Source organism: Myodes glareolus, chromosome 12, assembly GCF_982192425.1.
Source record: "Myodes glareolus chromosome 12, mMyoGla1.1, whole genome shotgun sequence".
Taxonomy (NCBI): Eukaryota; Metazoa; Chordata; class Mammalia; order Rodentia; family Cricetidae; genus Myodes; species Myodes glareolus.
In genome coordinates, this window is record NC_142037.1 from 80,959,577 (window position 1) to 80,978,906 (window position 19,330).

Below are 19,330 nucleotides of genomic sequence, written 5' to 3' on the forward strand. Positions count from 1 at the left end.
ACTAATTTCTTATTTTTTGTTGCTTTGGTTTGCTATGGGGATTCTTTCCATTTTCTTCTTTGGCACTGAGCTCTTACACACATAAAATGTAACTTAGATTTTGTCTTCTTCTCTCTTCACCGTTTTATAAGCAATGATAAAAATTCCCCGACCAGAGGCATTTTGTTTCGAGTTTGTGGCAGTGTGTCTTATCAGATCTTAGTTTGCCCTGATGTGACGGCCTCCACCCACAAGGGGTGGAGAAAGGTACTGTGATAATACAGGAGAGGCAGAGTGAGTTCCCAACCTCTCCTATTTTTTTTCCAATTTTCAAAGCCTTTATTTGAAATAGTTAGACCTTGTCATTTGTCTTTAAATAAACAATATCTATAGCTGCTTGATTGCAGAGGTAGGCAAAATATACATGACACAGTGGCAACTAACTCATTACTCGACAGATTATCACTTTCTAAATATCTACCATCAGTTTTCATCTATCTATCATTTATTTATATATCATCTATCTGTAATCTATTTATCACCTATTTATCATCTATTTATCATATTTCTGTCATGTAACTATTTATCATCTACCAGTCATCTATATATGTCTATGCATCCATTATGCATGTCACCTGTCTTGTATCTATTACATCTATCTATCTATCTATCTATCTATCTATCTATCTATCTATCATTAATCACTTGTGTGCAAGTACCCATGACAAAATGTCTGTTTACTTTATTACCGAGCATTTTCAAAAAGCACATACTAAGATGAATTAAGTTCATGTGACAGTGCCTTCTCCATCTGGATGCTAAGCTGGGTGCCACATTGAATAATAGTCCTTCCCCTCAGGGAATGGCAGGCCACTTTCTGACCACTTGGCAGCATAAGGTACTTCACAGGGGTTACCGGATTCGGCCAAGAGCTTGTGAGCACTATACCTGTGTCCCCAGGAAAACTCTGACTTTCTATGAGTGGCCCTGTATTTCTAGAGCAAGCCTCCAGTGATGAGGCAAGAACCGTGCTGGGACTGATGTAGGATCAACCTGTCTTCTGTGGAAGGGTTTCATAGACAGAAGGCACCTCTGAGGGCAGGACTCATGTATTCTGGTCTTCTGCAGTGTCTTTCCTGTGGCTTCTTTGACAAATGGACCTCCAGCCTCTTCTTAAGGACTTCAAGGGACAAGGGTGTGATGGGCAGTTCATCCTTCCCCTCCTTAATCTACAATCTGAGTAGCAATGTAGCAATGTCAGGAGAAAGGATTAAGAAGAATCGGGTTTTGGTCCCATGACCTTTCGTGTTTCCTTCTCTAGCAGGGCCATGATGTAAGTTTGACGTAAGGCTCAAATAACATAGTTAATGGTTACCTTAAATGTGATGTATATGTATTAAAGCCAGCAATGCTCTATTAGTGACTAACTGTTGAGTGAATGAATGAATGAACAAATGATTCATTGCTCCCACCCACCCCATCCACAATCAATTCGGTAGAAAATTCTCCATAAACTTAGCACTGACCCTTGATCCCTGAAGTCAGGATAGGAATGTAAGCACATACACTGTGTCGGTGTAAAATGGGGCCAAAAATTCGCCTTGAGCATTCGGCATAGCGCCCATCCACTTGGCATTGCTAGAGCCACCAGAGAGTCAGAGTGACAGCGAAAGTATTGCCAGCCACTGACCTTCCCCTCTAATCTCTTCCAGGAACTTCTACTACATCACCATGTTGCGGGACCCAGTGTCGCGTTACCTGAGCGAGTGGAAACACGTCCAGAGAGGGGCCACGTGGAAAACCTCTCTCCACATGTGTGACGGAAGGAGTCCCACCCCGGATGAGCTGCCTACCTGCTACCCAGGGGATGACTGGTCTGGGGTCAGCTTGCGGGAGTTCATGGATTGCAGCTACAATTTAGCCAACAACCGGCAGGTGCGCATGCTCGCTGACCTCAGCCTGGTGGGCTGCTACAACTTGACTTTCATGAACGAGAGTGAGCGAAGTGCCATCCTGCTGCAAAGCGCTAAGAACAACCTGAAGAACATGGCCTTCTTCGGGCTCACGGAATTCCAAAGGAAGACACAGTTTCTCTTTGAAAGGACATTCAACCTGAAGTTCATCTCCCCTTTCACACAGTTCAACATCACCCGGGCTTCCAATGTGGACATCAACGAGGGAGCCCGCCAGCATATCGAGGAGTTGAACTTCCTGGACATGCAGCTCTATGAATATGCAAAAGACCTCTTCCAGCAACGCTACCATCACACCAAACAGCTAGAGCACCAGAGGGACCGCCAAAAGAGGCGTGAGGAGCGCAGGCTGCAGCGAGAACACAGAGCGCACGGGTGGCCCAAAGAAGACGGGGCCACAGAGGGGACGGTCACTGAGGACTATAACAGCCAGGTGGTTAGATGGTGACCCTCTGCCTTCTCCTTTTTCATGACGGGGAGACAAGCAGGCACCTTGCCCTTCTGTTGGATCCCATTGAAGAAACCGGGTCATGCTGAGGACCCTTGGCTGTGTGTGACTTAATTCGGATGTCTGCTTCCTCTTCTTCATCTTCAATCCAACTGGAAACTTTCCATCTTGTTTATTATTTTTTTCTTTTTCTAGACTTTCTCTGATCACTGATATATTTGGGGTAGAAATGTATCCAACACACCACGTTAAGTGGTCAGAAACGAGGCCTCAGAAATGAGACAGTGTGTAGGATCTTTGTCAGTCACATGGGCCAATTGGGAATCTGGAACCCACAGTAGTACACAGGAAAACAAAAGCCACGGCTTGGATTGTCTACCGAATGCATCATGATGCACCCACTAGAACATAGCTCTGTTTAGAGATAGAGAGAAAGACGCTCTGTCCTTAGATGACCCATCTCATTCAGTGTTGAATTTGGGAGCTGTTAAGATGAGGGTTAAATCAAGAATGACATGGTTTGTCTTTGCAGATGTTTTTAAACAAAATTACTATATTACTGACCATAGCTAGGGACTCCTAGCCTACAAATGCCAACATCAGAGCCCTAAGCCCTGGATCTACTCTGTCTTTTAGGGGACAGGGAAAGAACAGAATGTTGGTTTGGTTATGGCCCTGAGAAATAAACACTAGTGGGAGGGACATTTTGGGGAGCACACTTATTTAGGAATGATGACGAAGGAGATTGCACTTTACTGGTGTTAATCCCTCAGGCATAGAATAAACAAGAAATTTAGAGAGTGTGGGCAAAGAAACCAGGAGAAAAACTCCAGTAAACCAGCTTTAGAGCCTTAGTTGTTACTTTGAAAGAACGTCAGACTTTTGCCTTTGGGGAACAGACACCTTCTCAGTCAGGTTCGAAATTCTGCTATCCCAAAAGGAAAGATGTTTTCAAAAGCCTTGACTTAAATAACAGGAGCCGAACCAAGGACACACACTCCATTCCAGGTCAATACATGAGAGGGGCCAGGAGACACAGCACGGTGTCCATGAGACAGACCAGGAGTTCAGAGGGACCCTGCCCCTGACATTCCCAGTGTCTTTAAACCGCTCCCTTCCCATGTGATCATTGCCTGTTCTGTGGCTCCAACCAGAGAATCAAGCTACAGTGCACAAAGCTGGACCAAAAAATAAGCTGCATTGCCCTAGGGTCCTCGGTTTTGCCCTTTCCAAGCCCCAACAACAGTCTCTTCTGTGGGAAGGGAGGGGAAGGAGGGAGTGGAAAGCCCTGCCTCCCCTTCAGCTGGAAGGTCAGAGTGGGTGGAGAGTTTTACAGTGCGCTGATAAGATCAGCCCTTTAAAGCAGCTGAGGCGAAAGCTGGAGACCCAGAAATCCGGCTGCAAAGCCTCTTTCACTGATGCCCCCACATGCTTGATGTTTAAGCCAGATTTACGTCAGTCACTTCTCAGCCTTCAGAAGGTGCTTTCTGGGGCTGAAAGGTCATCATCTCCGAGTGTTTGTGGGTTGTCTGCTGCAAGGGAGCAGTGCGTCTTTTGTAGATTCCCATAGAGAAGTGGCTTTGAGGTTTCTCTCACTGCGGTAGGCATCTAGTGTACTGCAGGAAATGGTGTCATCGGACGACCTTAGAATCCCCGTGCTCTGCTTATGATGTTATTTAGCGTAACAAGGCAGACATTGCCGGTCCTCACTTTATTGTTGAGAAGATGAAGTCCGCAGATGGGATGAGGCTTCCCTGGGGATTATCAGGTGGACCAAGTTGGCCAGAAAGCACAAGATCTATATTTACATAGTGCTTCCCACGTGGGATAAATCTTTCTGCCAATCATATAAGACGCCGGATGCTATGACTCTGAAGTATTTGCTCCTGATCTGCAGAGGTGGCATGAAGGGACACCACTGCCCTTTCGGTGATCCGAGCGGTCCTGAGCCCTGCTCCCCACGGGGCAGTGCCCCCACATTACTGTCTCACTAGTGAGCTGAGAGTTGGATGACTTCTTCAGCAGCCCTAAATGCTGAGTTACACACAGTAGTAAATTCAAAATGAAGAATTGGCTCTGGCTTTTTAGTTGGGAGAGATGAGATAGAGATGTGTTTTCTTAGGATGATTTGCTCCAGAGGAAGCAGGGAAAAGAGGGAAGGGCAGGAATGGATGAGAATACATCATTTGTTAAAACCTCCTGTTCTGCCAGGAATGGAAACCTGACAATTGTGCCTCTGCAGTCCACTGTGGCGCACATATACATATGGGAAACACACACCTCGGCATTTCTTTTTAAAATGGAAAACCATTTGAAAAACTAGAAAGCAGTAGATTTATTCTTTAAACTCACTTTACATTTTTGGTAAGGAATCTTCGGAGGCAGGCTCTGCTGCCTCCATATTGTTCCTCCAGAACCTTCGAGTTTATAGCAAAAGGCTTTCTGCCACCCCTCTGCTGAATGTAGGCTGTGTGGCCCTCCATTCCCTGGAGAGCAGACGAGAAACCACCTCTGTGTTGGCCTCAGACCAGTGCTAAGTAAACTGGAGAGACTAGCATGGCCTTCCTTGCTTGTTTAGCTCCCTTCAGAAGCACTGCAGTTATCAGTGTCCCCAGGACACGGAGAGGTGGGGTAGAGCGAATTCTCTGGAAACTGGCTGCACAGCTTCATGCTGGCTGATGCTGCAGGAAGAGATGCCAGTGGCAGGCTCAGGAAGCTAAGGAGGCATGGCCGCTCATCAGCCTTAAGGTCTAAAGCCACATCAACTCCCACTCCATAGAGGAAATACAACCCCTAGGTAATTCGACATCTTGTGGGCTCCTCCAATTCCCAGGCAGGTTTTTCTCCCTTCTCTTGGCGGTAGCAGCACAAGACAGTGGAGTGGAATATATAGGATGCTTGTGTCTGTGTGTATGCCCCCATGTGTATATGTGTGTGTGTGTCCACGTGTGTGTGTTTGGGTGTGTGTGTTCACATTGTACAGGGTGTGTAGGGAGAAGAGTGTATTTACATATTGTGAGGTTCTATATGTGTGATTTGTCTATCTGCCTGTCTGTTCACATTTTGTAGTTGTGTGTGTGTGTGTGTGTGTGTGTGTGTGTGTTGTGTGTCACACACTTTGTTCATACTTTGGTAGAAACTAAGATAGACACTTTTTAAAAAAATCTCCTTCCAGCTTCCTGGAAGCCTAATCTAAATACTGGAGGAAATAGTTGATGATCGTACCAATCAATGTTGACAACACTTAAGGAAAATATTATGAGTTACTGAAAACCTAATCAAATATTTGAACTAAAAATCTTTATTTGATCAGACCACTAACGTAATAGTTTTAGAAGTCTGGATGGAGAGGGGACTAATCCTCTATTATTGCTTCTTCATTCTAAGACAGAGCATCTACCTCCTGGCCAAATGTGTCTGCGTTAGCCACAGCCACCTTTTCTTCACTTGAGGCAGTGGAGGGAGGCCCGGGGAATTGCAGGTACTACTTACGGTCATGTCCCGTTGGCTGGAATCCAGATGTTAGCTGCGTCTAGTTCCAGAGAAGACTAGAAAATGTCTTTATTACTCAGAGCCGGCTGTCCTGATAAGTGGGGGGGGGGGCCCTATTGTTAAAGAAATGAGGGAGAATTAATACTGATAGAAAAGTACCCGTCCCCAACACAAAAGGAAGTGGGGAAAAATGCCAAGTCCTTTTCAGTGTCAATTATTTCCTCATCAGCTTTACAAAGGATGAGATTAAAATTTATCCTGTCAGCATTTAATGCTTTTCAAAACATTTTAGCTTGGTATCTCACTTGGCCTGTCTCACATTCTTGTGCACTGGCTGCATTTCCATTCTCTCATGTTTGATCATTTGGAATGAAGATTCAGAGATGTTGGAAGATCCCCCTACCTTTCGTTCATTTGCAAGGAAGTTGCTCAGAGTCCATGGGCTTTCGGCCTCAGCTTTTCCTAATACCGAGTGCTACTTGGCATCAGTATCGGGACTGGGAACTGCAAGAAGGTGAAATCTAAATCTTTATTGATTTCTGTTTTCTCTTCACCTTGTTCTGCAGCTGTGGTGACCTAGAAAATACCACGGAGAGGTGCAATAGACTCTCAGCTCTGCCCCCAGTGAAGGGGCCTCTGACTTGAGTGAAAAGTTTGGGTAGAGAGCAGTACAAAGGGAGTCTGAGAAAAGTACATGAATTCAGGGGAGACACTCAAATATCTATAGCTGGATGTCGACTCTATTCCTCCCTCAAACTCTCCAACATGGAGACTGAGGGGATAAGCTCACAACTCCAGTGGGATGCACAACATTCAAGAAATTCAGAATCAGTAGCTGCCTGTTAGGAAAGCCTAGGGGTGATCAATAGGACCTCTGCTCCTAAAATGCCTCCCTCTCTCTGCTTTTCCCCTGGTCTCTGGTATTTTATCAACAGCATAGTGTTAGAGTTCTTAGGTTTTCTTGGTATTCGCGGAGCTCCTTTGCCCACTGCTGGAGGTTGAAACACTTTAAACTGTAACAAGTAAGCAACTTCACCCAGTCTATCCGATCCCTTCCCAGACGTGTCACCTGGCTAAGAAGAGGGTCAAAATGGGATCACACAGACACAGAGGACTACAGACAATAGAGCAGCTATAGAAGAGGTAGGGCTCCGAGAGATAGGCCAGCCAGAGGAAGATGATAGTTAACGTATATGCCAGTCCATAGTGGAATATAGAAACATGGCAAAGACACAATGTGGGTCCTTAGGATAAAAGGCAGCCCAGAAACACATGACTTAATTCTTCTACCCACTTAGCAGAGCACAAGAGGGGCGCACCTATGGGACAGAATCAGAGCCTCGGGTAGACGTGGGAGTCCCAAGACTGACAAGGGTAGAAGAGTTGAATTAGACAGAGAGCGGTGTTCGCCTTCATCTGAAAGCCTCCAAGCCGGGCGGCGGGCTGGCCGAGGCTGCCAATGCTATCCAGGTCATGACTTCTGAGGCTCATGTGGCTGCTCCTTCTCTCAGCCCTTTGACTTCCCTTTTCATCCTGTTCTATCTCTACTGCACACTAGCCAATGTCAGTTCAGTTCACCGTATTCACCAGGACACCTCTGGGTGGATTCTCTGAAGCCGAACGAGTCCTCCAGGGCAGCTGGGGCATTCTGAGTTTTGTTACCTATCAGAGAGAACAGACATGGACCCATCTTCACAGTCTATTGGCAGAACTGGCCTCCGCTGCAGAGGTGCTGAGAATCCTGAGGACTGGCCTGCCGTGAACACTAGAGGGGTTGCAAGTCTCTGCACTTCTGGACCAGGACCGGGGGTAGTCTGATGGAGTCCCGAGATGCTGAGTCTGTAGACACTAGCATGTGGATGTTTCTGGAACCTGTCTTCTTCAACATCTACAGGACAGACGGCCACTGTCCACTTTCAGCGATCTGAGGGTGGCTCTGTGAGAACCACATTCTGCCTCACTGTGGGAACTCATGTTAGGCCAGAGATTCCGGCCACACATCCTCAGCATTTGCTGGGAAAACACTGTCCTGACAGGCAGTTCTGTGTGACTTAGCCATGGTCACACATCTTCCATCTTCTTCTCATGCTTTCTTTGAATCATATGACCAAGAGTTTTCTACCAGAAGTACTTTCTGGGTTTTTGCTTGCATTTTGTTGTTCTTCTTCTTTTTTTCAATGTATCAAATCAATGTTAGAAAAATCTAAATCTTTATCTGGTGCCCCATTCTAGATGTAAGACAGTTATTCAATAGATGCGATTATTTCCTCTAGGAGGTGTTTCTTCTTCCGTTGCTGTGCAGTATGTATGAACTTGGTTATTAGGAGATTATATTGTGACATTACCAATCTTTATTGCTATTTAAAAATGATAGTTTGTAGACCCAAGAATTCCCGTGGATGTGAAGCACAATTTAATGGATAAGTTAACATATTAAACTGTTGTGATGTCAAGAATATATTTTTCTTTCTGGTGTTTTTGTAAGACTTTGATACAAAATGAAAAAAATTACCTAAGTACTTCAACAGATTTATGAAAATCAAATCCACAGGATTCGTTTAGCCAAAGTAAGGAAATTCATGCTACCGACACAAATGTGGTCATTGGATATGAAACCATAAAAGCCACAAAAGACAAGGAATATGGTGATTGGAAACTGTTTGGATTCTGTGAGGTCCAGGCACTTGTCACAGACTCTCAGACACATCAGCTTCTAAAACTGTACTCTCCACATGCATCTCCCCTCTCCCTTCCCACCTACTCCTATCACCTTAAAACTGAGTTGGCCAATAAATGTGGACTACCTCCTGGTGAGGGGGAGAGATGAGGTGATGGTTCGAGACAGCAGCTGTTGTGAAAGGGAATCAAAGGTGCAGAGAAGGACTTAGGAGTCCCATCAAAGAGAACAGGGAGGAAAGAAAAGAGGAAACCAGAGCAGAAGAAAAGCAAAAGAATAGCAACTAAAATGGGTCTCTTCTCTCATTCAGTCTGTGATGTGGTTAAGACTCAAAAGAAAAATGATTTTCTCCTATAATGTAACAAGGACTGAAATTTCAGGGTAGCAAAATTCCTCGTTTACAAAATCCCTCAAGAAACACTATTATCATTTTCATTCTCTTTCATAGGAGAGGAAACAGTAAATCCCTGCCTTGTTTATGGATGAGAATTTTTTTAGCCATAAGAAAATATCCTTTGACCAAATCCCCTCAAGTGTGAATCATTCAGAAGAGATGTTTGACTTTCTAACAATGGGAAGAACTGCTATTGGCTGTAGTTTTTGAGATAGGATCTTGCTATATATCCTAGGCTAGTGTTGAACCCTAGGCAATCTTCCTGCCTCGAACTCTTGAGTACTGGGATTTACAGGAATACATGACAACACCCAGCTCATTTTTCCACTTAAAGGAAGTATTATACATCTTTTCATTGAGACTTCAAAATTGGCAGGACCATTACTTGATCTTTGGGAGCCATTATTAGGTAAAATAAAAATTATTTGAGCCCAGCACCAAGATACAAATATAGTGGGTCTGATAATTGAGATGCCTAATATGATGTCAACCTGACTGAGCAAGAATGCCAAGAACTTTGGTGGCACATCTTTAAATGTGCCTGTGAGATGCTTCTGAAGAGGATTAACTAAGACAAGATCCACCCCAAATGTGAGAGTCAACATCCCTTGGGTTAGGTCCCAGGCTAAACAGAAACTGGGAAAACAGAAAGGCAGTGGAAATGAGCTAAGTGTGCTTTCTCTGCTCCTTAGACCACCCAGATGTGTGCAAGCCTCTTTACACAGGTAAGAGCCACACCAGACGCCATGCCTTTCCTGCCAGGATGAACTGTGCCTTTAAGTCACGGGCCAAAATAAGCCCTTTCCCCTATAAGTTGCTATTTTTGTCAGAGCAATAAGAAATGTAACTATAAGAGCTAAGGGACTAATGGGAAGGTGTGTGTGTGTGTGTGTGTGTGTATGTGTGTGTGTGTGTATACACTGTAACCACTGTAACTATTACAGCTAAGGGACTAATGGGAAGGGAGTATATATATGGTGTGGATACATTGTAACTATTAATCAATGGAAAGGTAGTTTATATATGGCATGGATACACTGTAACTATTAGTCAATGTGAAGGTAGTATATATGGTGTGGATACACTGTAACTATTACAGCTAAGGGACTAATGGGAAGGTACTATATACGGTGTAGATACACTATACATAGTGGTTCATACCCTAGGCAAGATGAAACAGGTGCAATATTTCACCACAGTGCTTGGAAGGGCAACTGAAATCTAATGAAGTGCTTATTTCTAAAAGTTTCTATTCAATACTTTTTCATTAAGTAAATTTGTGCTTTGACAACTTCGTGCATGTGTGCAATGCACTCTAGATATCCTCGTACCCCCCCCCATTGTCCCCTCTCCTCCCTATCAAGTGTCCTTCCCCTCACAACAAGCCCCTCTTCCACTTTCATGACTTTTTACTTATTTTATGATCCGCTGAATTTAGCAAGAGCCATATGTATAATCATAGGCTTAGAACTTCCCATTGGTGCCTTGTGGGTCCCACTGGTGAGCTTACAACCACAGACAATGGCTGCCCTCTCCCAGCGTCACCCAGTAGCCAGTAGTTTGGCCTCATAATGCCCTCCTTGGTGCATGCCTGATTGCTGAGGCCCAGTACAGGCCATCTCAGTTCCTGTGAGACCAGGACATCAACAGTTATGTCATGGCCCAGCCCTTTTTCTAGATCATAGCTACTTTTCAGTCCCTTTTATAGAATTGGAGAAGGTGAAATAAAGACATTGTTTAGAGCTAACCACTCCATCCCATCTCAGGAACTTGAGCAGCTTCGTGTTCCCACAGTCACGGTTGCTCATTATAAAGAGGCACTTCCCTGGTGAAGACAGAGGAGGGCACTCATCTATGGGTATAAACACACCTATTGAAAAGGCAGTTTGGTTGGTCCTGCTTCAATTTAGCTGAATGATATAGTTTCCTTTAGTATCTGGTCCTCAGGATTAATTTTTTGACTGGGTTAACAATAGTAGGCACGCAGCCAGGCAAGTGGCATGCGCCTTTAGTCCCAGCACTAGGAAGTCAGAGGCAGGCAGATCTCTGTGAGTTCACGGTCAGCCTAGTCTGCAAAGCAAGCTCCAGGATAGCGAGGGCTATGACACAGAGAGACTCTGTTTAAAAAGCAAGCAAACAGACAACAACAAAACAGTAGTAGGCACAGATTGCCTTTTGTGGAATGGTCCACGAATCCCATCAGAGAGAGACTGGCCACCCCTATGACAGTGGTGCCTTCATTATTCCACTGGAAAATTCTTGCCTGGTAAATTGGCATGGTAGCTTGTAGGGTTCATAGCTGGGTAAGGCCAACGATATCTTTTCTCTTCCAGTAGCCTGCATAAAGCCTCAGCTCTATGAAAGGTGGGCAGCAGAGAAGTTTCCAGCTCAGCTCCGGCTCGCTGTCTCTGTATGTTACAAAGATACATCGTGCACTGGGATGGAAAGGTTTAAACGGATGAGGAGATATAAGAAATAAAAGGGAGTGAAAGGGAAAGGTTAGCCAAAATGAAGAGTACCCAAAATATCCAATAGAAATCTAGTACTTTGTAAGTGGATTTAAAAATAAACATAACTGAAAAAAGTAAAAAACAGAAAACAAAATCAAAGCAGATAGGAGGTCACCAGTGTGGCTGGATATTCCTGGCACTAGAAGCCATGATCATTAAACAAAATAGAAATACCATACAATGCCTCTGTATGCGGTTGGTCAGAAAAATTCCAGAGACCTCCAAAGTGGTTGGGGTGGGTGTGGGGCTCTTTCCACTCCTCATGGATGCCCACTAGTACAATACTGTTTGCCACTCCAAAGGCATTAGGACTAGGAGAATGGAGCTTAAAAACAGTACCATGCAAAGCTGTTTATTCAGAGCATCAGACAGTTTCTACCCCAGGTTGAGAAAGGTCACCACGCGTTCAAACATGCTTCCACAAAGGCATATCAACAAATAACAACAGCCAGCTGTCATGAAGAATCTGCAGTAAACTCTCTCCTGCTGCCCTAGGAGAGACATAAAAGCACTTTCTTAGAATACTCCCACTTTTTTTAAAAAAACTTGTCTTGTTGTCTTAAAATTCTCTCACAAGCACTCAGAATTTCCTTCACACAACTATTCTTGGACCATGTTCTGACAATTATAACTATTATTATGTTACTGGAGACACTACTTAATATTTGTGAGTACCATTAACAATGAGTAATTAAAAATCATGGAATATAAAATAGTGATAAGGGAGCTTTATACAGTGCCAAAAATAAAATTTAAAAAAATATTAATTTTATTGAAAAATCTGTCAGTATAATTCTATAGAATATAAATTTGTGAATTGATAAAAAAAACAAAACAATCCAATATAATTTATTTTACAAATTATGTAATTTTTATGGTTACTATAGATAATATGGAAGATGGAAGGTATTTAGAATCCATAGATTATAGATAAAGACTGTTTTTATCTACTTCCTTCCAGATCTTTATGCAGTAGCAATTAAAGTAAAATTTTAACTAATGTGTGTCTTAGAAAATTGACATCATATAATTCATGCAGTGGAAATGCATATATTAACATCTTAACCACACTATGAAACATAAATTTAATAGATGCATACAACTTTACCATTCTTATCTCTTAGTAATTGCCAGTTCTAATCTCCCTAATATAAGTGTCAGTAAAATAAACATCTACACTTACAGAGCATCTGTATGCTTTCTGTTGTTACTAAGTTGTCCAGGCTGACCTAGAACTCACTATATGGCACAAGAGGGTCTCAAACTCCCTGGAATCCTGCTGCCTCAGCCTCACAAGCGTTGCAATTGCAGACATCCATCACCACGTTGAGCTTATCCATATTTACGCCTTCTACAGAGAGGACAGACGGCCGCTTTGGCAGCGTGTTAAAAAAAAAAATCTTCTAAAGCAAACATTCAATATTGTTAAAAGAAAAAGGTCTATGAGGAAAAAAATTCACCCTTAAATCAAATAAAAGAGTATGGTCACTCTAGAGCCTCCCACCTGACCCAAGACCTATGGAACCATCATTCTCAAGATCTCCATAGGCTGGTAGTACCCAGTGAGTCTCTATCAAAGCTCTGTCCTCAGCCAGAGAGACACTTCCCCACACAACCATCACACTTGGGGAGGGGTCAGGCCACGCTAAAAATGCTTCCATAACAGCAGAATCCAGGTCTTTTACCAGAAACACTTTCAGAGTTTTATTTTTGCTTCTAAAGTTTGAAGGAGCCAACTGATAACTCTGTTAAAGCATCCGTCCCCGCCCCCTCACTGCTGTCTTTTCCTGCCTCCTAGGCTCCCCAGCAGGTATTTCCCAGAGGTTCTCCTTCATCAGAGCTGCAGTACACTAGTGTACTCCCAGCCTCTGCCTGGGTTTTCTCTTCTTTCTAGAGCTGAGAGACCGACCTTCCTGTCTTTTGGACTCAGCCATGATTTGAGAAGTTATTTTCTCCTACACTTCTACTTGTTTATGACTCAAAGAGTTTAGTTCATTGGGTCAGATTACCGGAAAAATACGTGCTCTTAAATTTTAATCTTTTGTTGTTTATGGTTTTTTTTTTCATTTCTAGGTTATAGATTTTTTTCTGGCTAACCCTCAATTGTTTCTAAAAGTTGTTTCAACTTTTTCGTAAAACTCCCTCTTCATATTTATTGCTTTTAATTACAATTTTCCTTTAACATTCACATATGTACTAACTTTTTATTTTCTCATTTCAGATCTAAATTTTCCCCTTTATTATTAATGTACAGTGCCTGTACAAAGTGAAAAGTTTCGCAATGCTATGGCTTCTTGAGTACATTTTTTCCCTGATATAGCTCTCCATTGCTCACACTGGTCCTTTGACAGCACTCGGGTCAGGTGTGTGTGCGCGTGTGAGCGCGTGTGCGTGTGTGTGTGTGTGTGTGTGTGTGTGAGCATGTGTGTGTGCGTGTGTGAGCGCGTGTGCGTGCGTGTGCGTGCGTGTGTGCGTGTGTGTGTGTGTGTGTGTGTGTGTATGTGTGTAAAATCTAGGTTCTCCATCTTGGAAAAAATATGTATTACTTGTCATTCTGGACCCAAGATGTTGTGTAATATCAGGCTTAATAATTCTATCTACGACTCCTGCAAATGGCATTCTTTCTTTCTGTTTTATGTCTCGTAAAACTTCATATTCTTTATCCATTCATCTATTGCTAGAAACCTAAACTGAATCCAAAGTTGGCCAATGTGAATAGTTCTGCAGTCTGCCTGGATGACGCAGGCATCTCTGCAGTGTGCTGACCTACACTCCTCCTTGGGGGGATTCTAGAGACTGGAACAGAGAAATCATCTGCTGGCTCCCATTTAGCTTTTCTCATCAATGTCCATACTGATTTCTATAGTGGAAGCAATGCATTTATCTCACATTTATCTGTACAGATTTCTATAGTGAAAGCAATGCATTTATCTCACATTTATCTGTACAGATTTCTGTAGTGGAAGCAATGCATTTATCTCACATTTATCCATACTGATTTCTATAATTGAAGCAATGCATTTCTCTCACATTTATCCATTCTGATTTCTATAGTGGAAGCAATGCATTTAACTTATATTTATAAATAGATTTCCCAGCTAAATATTCTCCAATGTCTTTTTTTCACATTTTACAAAAATGTAGAATTTTTTCACATTTCATTGGAAATATCCATTTCAAATAATTTGTAATGACTAACCTTGTATGTTTTGTATATTTTTGCTTGCATTTTATTTTTATATTCACGTTCTATTAAAATTTAACCCAATATGTGCTGTTCGCAGCCATTCTTTTCCTTTATTTTGAAACAAAACTTGTTTTGTTTTGTTACTTTTAACCAATACATTAGGTTTAAATATTACAACCTTTACAATTTTTCATTTTTGGACTATATTAAGGTCCCTTTGGAGTGTTGCATGTGTTGTGTTCTTGTAAAGTCTTTAATCATGCCTGGAAAGTGTATCTATTGTCATATCACCTTATTAAGTTATACACAGTCACTTAAACACACATATATAAAGTTGCATAGTCCTAGCAGTATGTTATACATTTCTATATCCAATCATTTGACTCTGTTAAGTATGAACGATAAGCACGCATGTATGTGTATGCAAGTCAGAGACAGGTTTTCCTACTGTACCTGAGGCTCTGGTAACCCAGGACAGCTTTCAGCTTGAATACTGTAATCACCTGATGATGCTCACCACTTCCACAACATTTATTAATTAAACTACTCAATTTAAAACTATCTTTTGTGTTATTTAACCCCATTTGCCATAAATTCTTCTCTTACTTTTTTATTGTCATTACCTCCATTTTGCAATGTTGGAAATCAGAGTCTTGCACACACAGAGCCAATTTTCTACCACTGAACTACACTCAATTTTAGTTTATTTTAAACATTTTCTAATATACAATGAACATATGAGTTATTTTTTTCACATGACATGTATCTTTGTCTTTTTGAAATGTACTACAATTATCAATGTATTTATTGATGATAATTTTGATATCTAGATGCTTGGCTTTTCATGGTTTTCTTTCTACTTCTGCCTCTTTTCCGTTTTATTTTCTGCTGTGGTAGGTGATGGTTTCTTTGGAATCAACGTTCGTATGCACTATATCACTTTATTTTCATGCAGTTTGAATGTGTGTGGATATATATACTTTCCTTTTCTGACGTCTACATGGGTATCATCTGTCACAACATCTCTAAGTTCTAACTAAGCTGCGATTTTAGAGCCATGCCATTAGTGTGGTTGTGATATGTCATAATATTTTATTACACTCTTTAACACCATCTTTGTATCAAAAAAGAAGTAGCAACTGAAATCTGGCACCCCAAGCTGAAAAACACGGCATTGTTTTCAAAGCCAAAGTTCTCACGGGTCTGGGAAGGGCAGGTGTTGCATGTGAAATCAGAAGACAGGAAGATGAAGAGGAAATCAAGACCTCACAAATTAGTGTTTGAAAGCCACGGAGACAGCTTGCTTTCAGGATGTCAGCAGTTTCTGTGAATAATGTTTGTTCAGTGGTGGAAAAATAATAAAGAAATGAAAATTTTATCAGAACTACCAAAATGCAACTGTTTCCAAGGTTAATTTATGATCAGCCAAACTCATTGTTTTGTATACAAAGAAAATGAAGGAAAAAAATTTTTGGTAATAGATATCACAATTTTTTTTCTTAATTGAAGAATGTAATTTTAAACTATTTCTAAGTAATATCTCTGGTAATTTTAACATCAAGGTGACAATGAATATGGAACTAGACAGAAAATTATTTCTTGGGCAGGAAAGATAGCGCCTTCACAATCCGTGGTGCTGACTTTATCTAGGGCACTGCCAGGTGCTAATGCCCTCCCTTGATTGTCTCCCTCCCTACAGGTGTTAGGTGAGGAGAAGTCATTAAATCCTTGCAAATCAGGGCATCCCTCCCAGGAAGCCTGCCAGTTAAATTTTAAGCAGAAGCACATTTGTAACTGTTCTTCCGAGAAGCCGCCGCTAATGGCTGCTTTCATATATGCAGCTCTGAGTCCTAGCCTACGGTCCCTGGCTACCCTCACAGTCCGCCACCTGAAGATGGAAGCAGAATGCAAGGGCGAGCTCGGTCTTTGCTGCTTGTCTTCGTTCGCTTCCCGGTCTGAGAGACACAGCCATTCTCAAGTGAGATCTGAACAATTTGGAAAGGATGTGCAAGGCATTCGGTGTCGTGCCATGATGCTGCATGTTTTGGCATCATTAATAATTTTCTTAAAACTCCTCGGATGGAGAAAAGTGCCGTGAAACGCTGTCCTCTGGGTGTGACGTGGCGGCTGCACGTGTGAGCTCCCTGCCGATGTGTTCACTCCACAAAACCTGTACAAAATCAAGCCAGTTCAAAAATTACAACATGGAGGAGGGAGGAGATCATGGGGTTCGCTGGACTTCTCGCTGAGGAACTACTGACAGTTGAAGGCTTTTGCAAAAAGGAGACTCACTTTTCTTTGGCAGCATGGCCACAATAGGTTTCCCAGGCCCGGGTGGATGACCCGCACCTCTATACACTAATGGTTAAATCTATGATTTGGTAGAGCCTGGGTAGAAATTCCACGATATCTTTACTACCTACGAAATCACAATTTAAGCCTTTCAATCACCCTCCCTCTTTATTTATTATTATTATTTTTTTTGAGAGATGTCCCTTCCCTTTCTCAAAGCAATCTTTAGGCATTATCAGTATTAAATTCAAAGCTAAAAGAACAGGTTCTATCTGAACAAAACTCCTTTAAATATTTTCAGTAATCCCTCCCTGATTCAGAAGCTGGACCCTGACAAAGGCCGTGCCTCCTCCCCTAGAGCAACCTCATGCAAGCTCTCAACCACATGAGTCTGCACATTCCACGCTTTCTGTCTTACCTTCTAAACAAATCAGTCTTCATCTGAGTGTGCTCCCTACTAAACCCATTCAGCTCAGACAGTCTTCCCTTCTCCTTGTGCCATGACCAAAGGCTATCTTCTCCTTGTTACTTCACACCACCTCATCATCCTGACATTTAGCACACGCCTAAACCTGGATGCTAATCCCAGAGGACTGAAGATCAGAGGCCTCCCTGACATCTTTATTTCTGTAGCAAAGGCTGAGGATCTTAAAAAATGAAGGATAACTTCTGTTTGTTCATCGCTCATTAATAGCACTGAGCCAGATATATACTAGAGGATCTATCTATCTATCTATCTATCTATCTATCTATCTATCTATCTACATATATATATCTACATATATATATATATATATATATAGAGAGAGAGAGAGAGAGATGATAGGTAGGTAGGTAGATAGATAGATAGATAGATAGATAGATAGATAGATAGATAGATAGATATTTGAAGAATGAATCAGGTTGACAAAAACATTGATGAAAAATGAACCCAGTAATTTCTTTTGCTAAGTTAAACAAATTCTATAGGATCTATAATGGCCTTTTTTCTGATGGATAACAAATAGACAGTGCTGGCTAAATTCCTACTTATAAACTAATAAACACCTATACCCAAATATCTTCCTCAGACCCCTTCAATTCAATTTGTCTGAACTGGAGATGATTATGTATTCTTTTACCACCTGAGAAGACTCTACACTTCCGTCTGTAACCTCTGAGCCCCCAACTCCATCGTAAGTTGTAAACTTATGGGACTTTACCCCAACCGTCTCCTGTGACAACTCTAACTCTCCTAGTGTCACACTGCCCAGCATGCACCCGGTGTCCAGTGTGCACCCTGCTCTCTGCACCACACACACCACCTTCCATGTTCATCCCAACTCACCTTGCTTCCCAATGGAACTTTTCTAAAATACTTTTATTTAATTTTTTTTATTTTACATACCAACCACAGTTCTCTCTCCCTCTCCCCCCTCCTCCTGCTTTCCCAGCCACCTTCCCCTCATCCAACCCCCATCCAGTCCTCCACAAGGGTAAGCCCTCCCATGAGGAGTCAACAAAGTCTTGCATATTAAGTTGAGGCAGGACCAACAACCTCTCCACTATATCAAGGCTGAATAAGATATCTCTCTCCAATGGAACAGTTTATATTTATTTTAATAATTATGGAATTACCACAAAGAATTATAAAATTGTTTCCTAATTAGAAATTATCAAGTATATTGATAAAAAAAGAAAAAAATTACCTAATGATTGTATGATACTCAATACTATAATTAGAATTTAATATATTTCAAGTTAGGTACTTCAAATATGAAGCCCAAGTTCTACTACACAATCTTTGTTCTCCCAACTTCCAAACTCTTTTCTCTCAGACTAATTCTATCTGTACAAGTACTTTTTCCAGGTAATTTTGAAATCTAGCCTTCTGATAACTTCTTCAGAAGTTACTTCAGGTAACTTCTGATCTTAACATAACACAAACATCATAGTTTTGCATGTAGGACCATCTTCCACTTTGCTTCTTGATAAATCTGGCCTGTGGTCAATCCTTAAAGAATTTTAGACTTACCACAAATGGTCTAGGGAAAAGTTAATGATGTGATTCATTGGATTGATGAGGATGGAGTTGACTAAGATGAGATGAAGCTAAAAGACACCAATGACCTTGGCATGCTGCAGAGTGAGACCTTTCTACCGCAAAATTAGCCACATTGATTGAGGGCACAGTATACTACTTCATCCAGTGTGGGCAGAGGCTGCTCGTTCTTTCCTGGCCAGCCAGACCTGAAATAACCACACAGAAACTTTATTAATTAAAACACTCTTGGCGTAATAGCTCAAGCTTCTTATTAACTAACTCTGACAGGTAAACTTTACTGGTAAAGTTCTGGGCATCTGTCTCCTTCAGAGGCATCTCCCTGGCTCTGCATGCT

At 42.0% G+C, this 19,330-nt stretch overlaps 1 protein-coding gene across 1 annotated transcript in view; it reads left to right on the forward strand.

The window, feature by feature from the left end:
- The window catches only part of Hs6st3 (heparan sulfate 6-O-sulfotransferase 3), a 686,576-nt gene extending 678,226 nt beyond the window's left edge, over positions 1 to 8,350 (forward strand). The window contains exon 2 of the mRNA XM_048422038.3: positions 1,692 to 8,350. Within this exon, the coding sequence (XP_048277995.3) occupies positions 1,692 to 2,400 (709 nt within the window). The 3' untranslated portion in view covers positions 2,401 to 8,350. The remainder of the gene's footprint in view (positions 1 to 1,691) is intronic.
- Positions 8,351 to 19,330: the final 10,980 nt, after the last annotated feature.